The sequence below is a fragment of the Aspergillus steynii genome (assembly GCF_002849105.1).
Source record: "Aspergillus steynii IBT 23096 chromosome Unknown P170scaffold_7, whole genome shotgun sequence".
In the NCBI taxonomy this organism is placed as follows: Eukaryota; Fungi; Ascomycota; class Eurotiomycetes; order Eurotiales; family Aspergillaceae; genus Aspergillus; species Aspergillus steynii.
This window is the reverse complement of record NW_020194404.1, coordinates 2,754,355-2,765,758: the sequence shown is the minus strand read 5'-3', so window position 1 is coordinate 2,765,758 and position 11,404 is coordinate 2,754,355. Positions and strand designations below refer to the sequence as shown.

General features: G+C 48.3%; 3 protein-coding genes across 3 annotated transcripts; 2 read left to right on the top strand and 1 right to left on the bottom strand.

Annotated features, from left to right (window-relative positions):
- Window positions 1-2,006: 2,006 nt before the first annotated feature.
- Window positions 2,007-5,389, top strand: P170DRAFT_458347 (TPR-like protein). The gene is made up of 8 exons (XM_024851790.1): window positions 2,007-2,375; window positions 2,451-2,649; window positions 2,695-3,231; window positions 3,294-3,858; window positions 3,916-4,248; window positions 4,300-4,776; window positions 4,831-5,010; window positions 5,062-5,389. The coding sequence occupies exons 1-8, from the start codon at window positions 2,013-2,015 to the stop codon at window positions 5,309-5,311; spliced, it is 2,904 nt and encodes a 967-aa protein (XP_024701560.1). The 5' UTR covers window positions 2,007-2,012; the 3' UTR covers window positions 5,312-5,389.
- A 459-nt stretch (window positions 5,390-5,848) lies between these two features.
- Window positions 5,849-7,186, top strand: P170DRAFT_479172 (uncharacterized protein; the record flags this gene model as incomplete). The annotated part of the gene is made up of 1 exon (XM_024853638.1): window positions 5,849-7,186. One exon carries the CDS (start codon window positions 5,849-5,851, stop codon window positions 7,184-7,186), a length of 1,338 nt encoding a protein of 445 aa, XP_024701559.1.
- Window positions 7,187-7,222: 36 nt separating this feature from the next.
- On the bottom strand, window positions 7,223-9,747 carry P170DRAFT_439883 (dipeptidyl peptidase III). The gene is made up of 8 exons (XM_024849937.1): window positions 9,639-9,747; window positions 9,377-9,578; window positions 8,530-9,325; window positions 8,436-8,485; window positions 7,951-8,389; window positions 7,824-7,897; window positions 7,750-7,773; window positions 7,223-7,700 (listed from the first exon to the last, which is right to left on the bottom strand). The coding sequence occupies exons 1-8, from the start codon at window positions 9,728-9,730 to the stop codon at window positions 7,311-7,313; spliced, it is 2,067 nt and encodes a 688-aa protein (XP_024701558.1). The 5' UTR covers window positions 9,731-9,747; the 3' UTR covers window positions 7,223-7,310.
- Window positions 9,748-11,404: the final 1,657 nt, after the last annotated feature.

The window sequence follows — 11,404 nt, the reverse complement described above, 5'->3', positions numbered from 1 at the left end:
CAGCTTCGGGTGATTGGAGATCGGAGCCGAGCATTCCACGGAGGATTTACTCCGTTCTCCGTGTTGTCGGCTGGAGAATCTGAATGTTCTCGAACGCTGCTAGTGGTCTAGGGTCTATTATGAACAGCTTTCGATTTATAGACCGGAGGTCCTGCGGCGCATTTCTCACTTTGGAAAGAGTGTTTTCTGAATATCTGGCTTGAATCAATCACTGGTTCATCAATTTGAGGGTGCAGAATGCCTGACAATGACAATAGAAGGAGTTTTGCACTCTACATACCGGGAGTCGGAATTCAAAACTACGCATCAATGCTCCAATCTAACTATTAACAGTGGCTTGGTGACCAAAGATGGCGCAGATTCCCACCATGAATTACCAATCCGTTTGTCATGTCAAGAACCGGGCCATTTCCACATATCCCTTGCCAAGATATCTAGTTGAGTAGGCTGGCTCGGCAATCCCGGCGATTTGCAAGCCAAGAGTGAGGCTGTAACTGCGAGCCAAGATATTGAAAAAGGCCCGAGTTTTTAAAGCGCAAACGAGCTCCCTGACTCGGGATTAGACATGGTTTCGGGCATTAATTAATAGATATTCGGGCGTACATGAATTGCACGCACCTTTCGGGTATATTGGCGCCCAGAAAAAGAGTCATTAACCGCGCCACTGCACAAATTTCTTCTGATAATATGGCCCCCGATAATCAAGTGCTGGCTAAATGAAGTGTGGGGGTTCGCGTATTCGCGTACTGGCGTATTCACGTATAGCTCGTTCCCCAAACTCCGGGACATCCGCAACTAACAATCTGGGACTCCGCATCATCTTGTTTCAAGTATGACTGGGATAATCCTACGCCGTGGTTCGAAATGCTAAGACTAAATATGAGATGGATATTTCCCATTTGGCTAGAAATGACCTAAAAGAAGAAGGTAAAAGCTAGTTCAATGCTCAACATGACTCATGAGTTACAGGCTGGAAGGAACGATCTAATCATCTTCGATTTAAATTGACGTTTCATCCAAACAGATTGAACAGAGGATGAGAAAGGGCAACAATAGCTCCTGTGTTTGAGATTTCTAACAGCTGAACTGGAGACTTGCTCCGCAGATGGTGCCTGACTAGTGCTTAATCTTAACACACGGTGTACATCAAAATGCCAACCTGCAGACTCTCGAGTCTCCTGCCATTCCTATAGGCAGTGTAGATCAACCGGCTGTCTACTCGCTATTTTGCGAATCCCTCCTGTGACAATGAATCGTGGAAATCATCAAGTCTTCAACTACTGCGGTGGTGAGGTTAGATAAGGTATAGCTTCCTATAGCTCAGCATGTAGCAAGAGCGCAATAGTCTGCAGGCTTTCCGTTAAGTCTGTGACTTTTTAGCGATTGCCAGCTCGAGCCCATCTATAACGTCCTTTTCACATATAACTAATTATATCCGATAACGAATAGCTGCCTGGTTTATCAGGCAGAAGCTCTAACATCACGTGGAGAACTCTTTGACCAATGGGAGACGACTAGTCACATGAACCCGGGCATTTTTCCCCGCGCGTTTTTTGATTCTCTGTTGATGCTTTGCTCTCGCTTCTACGAATGTGCGTAGTTTCATCATGTCAATCACAAGTCTGGATACACGCAAAGAATTCAATTGCTCGAATACAAAACCTGTTGCTGATAAGTGCGGCGTCCTTGATTGGCTAGATATTGCCGCCTAGGCCATCGACCTCGAGAAGAGGGGATGTGATGAGCCCATGGGCAATGCCAATGGCGCCAGTCTGAGCATCGCCAGTGATATGGTCATCTAGTGCAATGCGATCTCGCTGACAGGCCAGTGACACCTTCGCATCGCTGCTGATCCCTGCACTGTGTGGGGCCAAAATATGGATGCTCTCATCCAATTGGACGGGTTGATGGCATGCTCGGTCGATTTCCCCCACGTCCAGCTGCATGGCGGGGGCTTTGGGACTTTTGCCTTCGTCTGAAGTCGTTCGATCACTGCGCCGTAGAATCGTGGAATGGGCTTGGGCTTCATCCAGACTGGTCTACGGGATGTGAAAACGGTGGACAGAATGACGACCTTCGCCGATAATCAGCTGTCTCCTTTGTGGGAGAAGGCTTTGGAGAACTATAGGGATGAGCTGGCGGCGGACGATGACTTTCGAACGATTCTGGAGACGAAAAGTCTCGATGAGCTATTGAATGATCCGAAGATCTTGCAGCCGTTTGGACCACAGGGACGAAAGGCACTGGATTCTATGAATCGCCTGAGACCGACGTTCAAAATAGTTAACGATTTCTCTGCGGTGCTCGCGGTCTCTTTTGGCGCGGGGACAATGCTTACGGCGCTCGTCTGGGGTAGCATTCGAATGATATTAACGGTACCTTGTGTCCCACTCAACAAGCTTTCCTGACGGTCATTATTGTCTGAAAACACCACTGACAAAATATCTCAGTTGGCGTCATCGGCAGAAAACACCCTCCAAGAAGTGTTTGACATGCTGGAAGAACTGAGCCTGACTCTTCCCCGCCTGAAGTTCTACGAGAAGACAGTCTCCATGGATCAGGAACTGGAAGCATCGCTTCTCGCGGTTTATACCGAAGTCATCTGTTTCTATGCTAGGGCAATTCACTTCTTTCGTAGTCACAAGCATAGTAAGTGTGCGCGGTATTTTGCCCTATAATTGCTAATTCATCAAGTGGTGCTATTGCGGAATTCATGGTCGGAATTTAGCGGCGACTTCAGCAAAACCGTGCAGCGAATTAAAAGACTGTCAGCCACAATTGAAAGTGAAGTGGAACTTCGGAGAATGCGACTCGACAATGAAAAATATCACGAAGTCCTCAATCTGATGGCAACATTCCACACTAAACGCACGGAACCGACGGCGACAATCCGGCATTATATCCCTTTCTCAGAGTCTCCACGGTTCTGGGGACGGGATGACATCCTTTCTAAAATTGATGGAGCTTTCTCGTCCAGTAAACAGACCGACTCCTTGCGATCATTTGCATTGTACGGCATGGGTGGCGTTGGAAAAACCCAAATCGCATTGCGATATGCTAATTCCTCGCGTGACAAGTTTGACGCTATTTTCTGGGTTGCCGCCGATAACTTGATCACTATTGGACAAAGCTTCCGAGAAATCGCGAGGTCCCTCAGTCTCATCCAGTCAAACACGGAGACTGATGATAATGCGGTAATGCTGGAGGTGAAATCGTGGTTGTCGTCAACAAGTAAGTACCTACAGGAGCAAAGGTATACATGTTCTGTTGTGATGCTAATATTGAATTCAAAGAGAGTCGCTGGCTACTTATATTCGACAACGCAGATGACTTGGGTGTTCTCAAACAGCCTTGGCCCAGTAGCACAAACGGTTGCATACTATTGACAAGTCGTGACTTAACTGCAGCATTTAGCCTGGCCTCGGAAGGCTGTCAGGTAACACCATTTGACACTGCATCCGGTTCCGCGGCACTGTTAAATATTGTCGGCCTTGATCCTAGTACGGCGTCAAACTTGGAGACGGCTGAAACGATCACCTCTACTTTGGGTGGATTGCCTTTGGCCCTTACCCAAATCGGTGGGTTTATTGTCCAGCGACGTATTCCATTGAAGGACTTCCTGCCCCTGTACAATCGAAGCTCAGCTAGGGTGGATGCTAGGGGCACGGTAAACATGAACTACAACCATACTCTGGCTACCGTGTGGGAGATGTCCTTAAGTAGACTCTCCGGAGATGCCAAAGCTCTCCTCATGATTCTTGCTTTCACGGATCCAGACTGTGTCCAAGAATCATTATTGACCGAAGGTGCACTTCATGTGCCCAATCCTCTGCTGCAATTTGCCGAAGACGAGATCGCGTATGTCCATGGCAAACAAATCCTCTATGGTTAAAGCCCTCGCTAACATCACTAAAGGCTATTAGATGCTGAAGATGTTCTGCTTCAAGGGGCTCTAATCGACAAAACAAATGACGGTGGTATTATGTCTATGCATCGACTCATCCAAACAGCGGTCATTCGCAGAATGAATTCAGTGGAGCGACAAGAAATATTTTCTATTCTTGTTGCAGTACTCCTGGTCAACTTCCCCGACACTTACAGTGCCGATGTTGGACATCAAGCTGCTTCATGGGCCTCTTGCGAAAAGAGCTTACCGCACTTGCAAAGCCTTATCAAGCAGAATGAAGCGCATTGTATTTTCCTCAAAGACAACCAGGCCTTTGCTGAGCTCTTATTGCGCAGTTCATGGTGAGTGCATGAAGAAATCCTTGACACCCGCCAAGATTCTGACGTGTGAAGGTATCTGTATGAGAGAGAAAACTACAGTGTTGCTCAGTCCTATGTGAAAATATCATTAGGGATGTTTTCTGATCACAAGTCGCTCGCTTACGCCAGTGCAGTCGATCTACAAGGACTGATTCATCTTGACATACGCCAGCCAAACGTCGCTCTGGAAGCCTTCGAAGAAGCCTACAAACTCCGCTCAGAGATTCTCGAGACTCAGAACGTGTTTCTCGCTGCCAGCCTAGTGAACATCGGGCTTGCTCTCACAGAAATTGGCCGATTGTCAGAAGCTCATGATTACCTGCAGCGGTCGATCGACATACGCCTGGAACACAATAGCGATCGAATTGGTAACTCATACAGTAACATGGCAAGCCTTCTCCTGCGCATGGAAAAGGCAGATGAAGCCGAGGAGATGCTGAAAAGATGTCCTTCCTTGAAGGATTTCACCGATGAGACTTTTCTGAAAACAGGCAATCCTCGATTTTCAGGGTAAGCAGGTTGCGCAACAACTTTTGATTCCATATGAATGCTCACCAGATACAGTGACATGGTTCTTCTCGGCAGGATTCGGTCAAAACAGGGGCTACATAACGAAGCTCTGAGGTTCGCTTCGAAAGCCTTGGACTTCCGACGGCAGTGCTTGGGCGAACGTCTGAAAGTTTGCGATTCCCTCTACCAAGTGGCCGACTTGCTTCAAAGGGGAGGCCAATCCGCTCTCGCTATGTAATGTTTCCCAATCTTCAAGATATTTACCAGATAGCTAATTAATACCAGTCAACTCTACGAGGAGTGTATCAAGATATCAGAAGCGCTCCCACCAATCGAGGGACTGCGCCATCTTGCCCGCGCAAAGCATGGATTGTCTGTTGTTCTGGAAACAGTCGGCAAGCGCAAGGAAAGTGAGCAATACGCGGAGCAAGCTAAAGCACTGAAGAAAGAGGTATTAAACGACGACACTAATCAATCGTTTGGTCCTGATACGGAACCAGACTTTGAGGATCTCGTGCCATGGATGTTGTGGTAAACGATATTATGTTTGATCAGAACTTTGTGTAGTTTTCGAGTTCTATTCGAAGGATCCTTTCTCAGTCTGCTTAATAGGAATGAATTCATGAAAGCACAACAGAGAAACGCATCGCGACATGGCTTGTTCTCACCGAATGGTGGCTATGCTCTTGACACGAACAGACCATTGCGTATGGAAGTAGAGTAATCCTTGGTGCAAAACGCTTTGGCCGCCTACAAATTCACAACCTGATTGTCGGTTAGCTCTTGGCTTGATCTTCCAACCGCCATGAATCTTTGCCGCCAGTCTTGCGGCAGCACCCAATAAGGCAATGGGTGGGCAGAGTAGGCGCCAGCATGATTATCATCAATGCCTGGAACCAAATAAAATCCAAGATCTTGCGCCCGTGGCTGATATGTGTCGTGGACCTGAAACTCCTGAAACTCTGTAAGATAGATAAGAACAGCTCACTATTTATAGTGTAGAAGAACACTTTTAATGCGGGGGCTCGTCCTCCAAATTTTGCCATAGCAAATCCACATTGATTCTTCCGACATGAAATATTTGCAAGGAATCACATCTACTTCTCTAAACTTCCCGCTTCGCTCGCACATAGTCCGAGAAAAGGCTACCGGGACTCCCAGCTCTCAAGAGACCGATACCCCATTTCCAAACGGCCTAGGGAGCGACACCAAGCTTCCGTGTCCAGGATGGTACGGTGTGTGGCTAGCCGAACAATTCAAGCAACTGCCGACACGATGTTTTGATATATTCCACATCAATCAGGACACTGGCGACGAAGATGCTCACTGGAAGGTGTTTTTAGTTGCATTTTCAACGGTCGCTGAATGCATCGTCGCATCGCCCTCAGTCACAATTGACGAGATCATCGCCCAGTTATATGACAAGGGCTTAATGGCAGAGGATGTCCCCGTTGAACAATCGCAAGACTACCTCCACTTAGTCCGTTATTTAGTATTTTGTGCTCTGGGATGGCAAACCATGCTCTTCACTCCTGCGCCTCTGGGGTCGCTATCCCAACCAGTATATCATCTAGCCATGGACGAGAGGGAAGGCTGCTGCGAGTATACACATATGTCATTGCGACAAGATACGCGTGCCTGCGAGCGCGAATCACTGAGCGAGTTCCTCATGGGATTCGGACTGTTGCTTCCGCCGAAGAACCTTTGTCTAAACGACAACCAGGAAGTCCAACGCGCCTTTAACCAGCAGCTCGAAGTCGACGCGAAAACGTTTAACGCCTACAATCTCACTTCGATAGCGGGTTTGCGCATCAAATGGGTCGACGCCCTGGCCTGCCATCTGGAACTCAACTCAACGACAAAAGAAATATCGCTGTTTCGATTCCCTTCGTTTTGTGAGATTGCACTATCCGCCCACGAATCGACCGGTCAGGGTGCCATCTATTCCTGCGCAACAACTAGTATGCTGCGCTGTCAGTGGGCAACGGAGGAGGAGATAACTCATTTCTTGCTTGAGGTTCTATGTTCCTATCGACTTCTGTTCGGGCAGACAAAGCGATCGCGATCCCTATTCCGCGATTTGGATCCGTTTACTCGAGTGTCTAAGCCTAGCCGGGATCCGTTACTGAATAAATTGTGCAGTATGAGATCATGTCCTGCTCCAGGTGTTACAGAAAAAGAGATGTATTACCTGCCGCATGACTTTCCTATCCTTCGGTATCGGATTGTTATTTTGCAGCGTCACCTAGCGACTGCGGCCCCTCGGACATGGGTCCAGTTGTGGCGGGATAATCGAAATTCGGCGAACTGGCTTACGTTTTGGGCTGTGATTTTTTTCGGGGCATTTGGCTCGCTCATGGCCTTTCTACAAGTTCTTCTACAGCTTGTCCAGATGATTAAGGGCGACTAAAGAAGGCCTTAGGACAATAAGGCGACAGATTGTGGAGGTAAACAGGACGTACGAGACTCCATCGACCAAGCATGTTACTTACACTGGAAGCTGGTATGAGTGAGGACTCGGACACCATGCCACTTCAAAGTATGCCTCTCTCGGCCCAGCTCTGAACCACACCGCGAGCACTGGGCTCATACTCCTTGATACTCACCGTATCTCCGCCCAGGAAGGTATTTGCCTGACAGAATGCGAGAGGCGGGTCCTTCCTAGAGATAACAACGTCCCTCCATCTCAAGGCTTCTTCATCCACAGTGGAGAGGTCCTCATACAGCGCGCGACAATTCTCAATATCCGCGGTGCAGCGATATACGTGTAAGCTCATGAGCATCCGGCCCAAAGACGGCTTGCCCTTTTGGAGGACGTTAGCTCCGTCGATCTTAACTGTCAACTTCTTGTTCGCGGTGTCGCATGCGACCGTGAACAGGCCATCGCTGTCTCGGAGGAGATGTCGAAAAATTGCGTAATGGGCCTATTTGAATGTTAGAAATGAGTATACCGCAGTAGTAAACATAACTAACCCGGCTGTGAGCCTGTCCCCATTTCTTTTCATTCATTAGCGGATCCTATCATCAATTCCTGGACGGAAACATACCTTTGTAACAGGATCATAGTTCTCGAGACCTCGGAGACCGTCAACTCCTAGCTGCAAGTACATGTTGTAGATGACTATAATACATTCTCATTAGAGTTGTTCTTTCACAATTCAGGTGGCTACATACCATCTTTAGGCTTGATCTCGCTGTTTTCTGTGTATCCGAATATTTCGAGAATCTCAGGCTCATCCAGCAGGTATGCACCCACAATCTCCGCCCTGCATTCATCAACGGTAGTTGAAAGATCCTGGAAAACTCCCGTCCACGTTTGACCAGGACGGTACCAGCAGTTGATTGGCTCTTGAGTAAGAGGATTGAGTGGCGGGCTCTTGTGATCAAAGTTGAAATTGCCTGCTGTATCTTCTGTCAGGAATCGCCCTGTGCCATGACCTAGTATCTCATGTAAGACGACCCAAATATAGTAGGAATGGAATCGATGAGACTTGAACGTTTCTTGCTCGGCCTCTTCCACCATATGCAGTCCCCTGGTCCGGACACGCTCTGCAACCATGCGGTTGGAGAAGATGATATTCTTGTAGCCAACCTCTTGACGTATGTCGTTGTACTGCGAAATGTTAGTAGATGGAGTGATTGCGAAAAATGGGACTAACGTTTGGCAGGTTAATTCCTGGGAAAATGATACTAGAGTTATAGGCGAGGCCTTGCAAATGTCAGCTTTGTCATTAAAAGTGGATTTGATCTTACTCTGAATGCTGGAAAAGTCCGGAGGCTCGAATAGGTGCTTTTCAAACGGTCCCTTCCTCTCATTCTGTTCTACCCAAGGTAATTTGTAGACGAACGCATCGGCCTTGCTTGCAAGTCCAGCCAGAATTCGCGTCTCCGCCGGATCAGGAATTCCCACTATTCCTTCAAACTCAGCACGCACGCCCAAAGGATCTCGGTATGGCTCGACAAAACCAAGCACCGTTTCGACTGGTGGGGCTTTGTCTTTTACCCATATTTTCTGAGCCTCTTTATATGTTTGCAACTTGCCAGAGTGGAAGCTATCGATCAACTCTTCAAGCATATCCTTCTGTACCGCATTGGATGAGAACTGCTTGGCCTCTTGGAGGCAGTCATAAATGAGCCTTAGCTCATTTCTATGGTCGCCCTGTGCAAGCCTGATGCGCCTACCCACGCCTGGGAGGAACCCACGGCCCTGAAAGATGAATTCGTCGTGCTCTATTGATGCCTGCAGGATATCATAAGCGTATTCCTCGGTATCTTTGTTTCTCTTCAAACGCGTATTTTCGGGTAGAATTTCTGCCTCTTCCATGAATTTAGAGATAGCGGCAATGTCATCTGAAGATGCCAAGACGTTGTCTCCCAAGTAGTAGGTTGACTGAGTGAGTGGCCCAGGAACCCCGAGACTACTGGGTAGTTTGGCCAGCATTGGGACCTTCACTCGCTGCAGCAAATCGCTTGCTTTTGGTGAGAAAGAAGCCAGCCTCGCAAGGCTTTCTTCTGAGATATCCGGCGTGAACTTTTGATCGCCTGAGCCCTATGTCAAAAATTAGAGAAGAGACTTGGCAAAAGATCCGAGTAAGCCCACAAAGTAATTTCCCACGTTGGATAGAAACATCGCCGCATAGTCCAGGAAATTCTGCAGCTCATGCGGTTGGACGATGCCTCTCTCCGTTGTCCGTTCCCATACGCCATCACAGTCGCGATACAAGGCCATGATGAAATCGAATATGTCATTAGCCTCCGGAGATACCTGCCGAAGGATGATCCTCGTGCCGTTCCATGCAGCCCTGCCCGTGCAAGGTTAGTTGTCAATGGCCCAAGCGCATGGGATCGGTCTCATGTCGTACTTAGCCATGTGATGGGCATATAGCTGTTGTTGGCGGTCCAACCCGCGGAAGGCGGCCGCCACTGATAGCGCGTAGATCTGCGGTGCGGCCATGATGAAGTCAACTGATCCTTTGATCGCCTTGATGGCGATGGAAGTGTGCAACGAGGCCTTATAATGCTTCACCACGGCGACTGCCCCGCTCAGGTGATCCAAAAGGTAAACAACAGGGATCCCAATCGGGAAGATGCGATAGATGACTCACCGGATCTTGATTGGCTGGAGATAAGATCACGTGCGCTTTCCTAAACGGGAAATCTCCAGGTTTCGGGCTCCAATTCGAGACTCCCTCTCTTCTCTCCAGCCCATCGGTCTTGTCTGTAGCTCAATAAGATCTCATGGTCAATTTCCTTGCATATATGATGTTGTTTCCATAGCACAATTGCTCCCTGAGATTGGAACCCTGTCAATCCTTGCGGTCGCGATCTTGGAACGCGAGAACACGACCACGGTCTCTTAAGCGCCAACCGACGAACAGCTTCTCCGGCACAAAAAATGGATTTCAAGATTCTTCAAGGTCTTTGAAATGTATTCCGACTGGTAAGTATGCCCGGTCTTTGTTGTTCGTCATTGGATCAGGCGATCTAAAGCGAGAAGGCTGAAGCCAATCGGCACTGGAGTCCACAAACATCACATGGGACATAGGCTATTGTCTGAATGAACGAAATCCTCCAGTGAACTCCCAAGCCAAGAAGAATACTCATGCTCCGTCATCTCACTGGCTTCCTTTCCTACATTTCACCCTCGTTGCAGGATGACATTGGCTTGTGATATTCGATGGGCATGGTGACCCTCTGGAATCAATGCCAGTCCACCAACACTTAATATTTCTCAACCACCAGCAAACAGACCATATTAAACCTTGTTCGATTCTACCAACCCAGTTGAAAGCTCTCAGACTTGGAATGGTTGCTAAACTTGCCCATGTTCCCCTCATTCCCTCAATAAGGGTTACATTCCAACCCCCGTTTGGGATGTGATGCCGTCGCCTGCAATGTGCGATCCAAGCTGTGATTGGAGCCATGGCTTATCAAGCGAAGAGATCGGACTACCGGCTAAGCTTGTTGGTCAGTTTCAAGTCACATTCCGCCTTCGCTAACCTGGTCACCCCTTCGTCTGTTTGAAAAAGGGTGTCATCTTCTCGGTACCGACCCGACTGAAATGTCATATGTTCTATCGGCTGGCATTTTTCTTGACGTTGTAACCTCTGCCTCCCATTACATGAATAAAGATTGGCGAGGATATCTCGATTGGGAAAATGCAGTTCGGGGTCAAATCCCCTCTTCCAAGACTACAACCCCTGCTAGCGCCCATCTGGCTCATGTGCCCTGACCGGTAATCTTCTCAGACAGTTTCCGTTGTTACATCGGTAGTTGGATTGACCCCAGGAACCAACATGATGATGAACGGGTCCGATTCGTTGGAGATTTGATCTCGTTCTTCACGGACGACATCTAACGCGCGAGCTATTCCCTAGACCATGCAAAGCACAGTGCACTTTAGCACACTGTCCCTGGGCGGTTACATGCATATTCCCATTGGGTTGCTTGTAGATGAATGCTGCGGGGACATGATGCCCGTGGATGTGACATACTCGTCGAACTATCCTCGCAGTCCCCTGGTTCTAATGTTACACACTCCCTAGTGCCTGCCGGAGAGAATATACCTTTCACATGGGCGTCCCGCGGCCAAATCTCAGGTTTCACAGCATCTTGACATGAGGGTGGT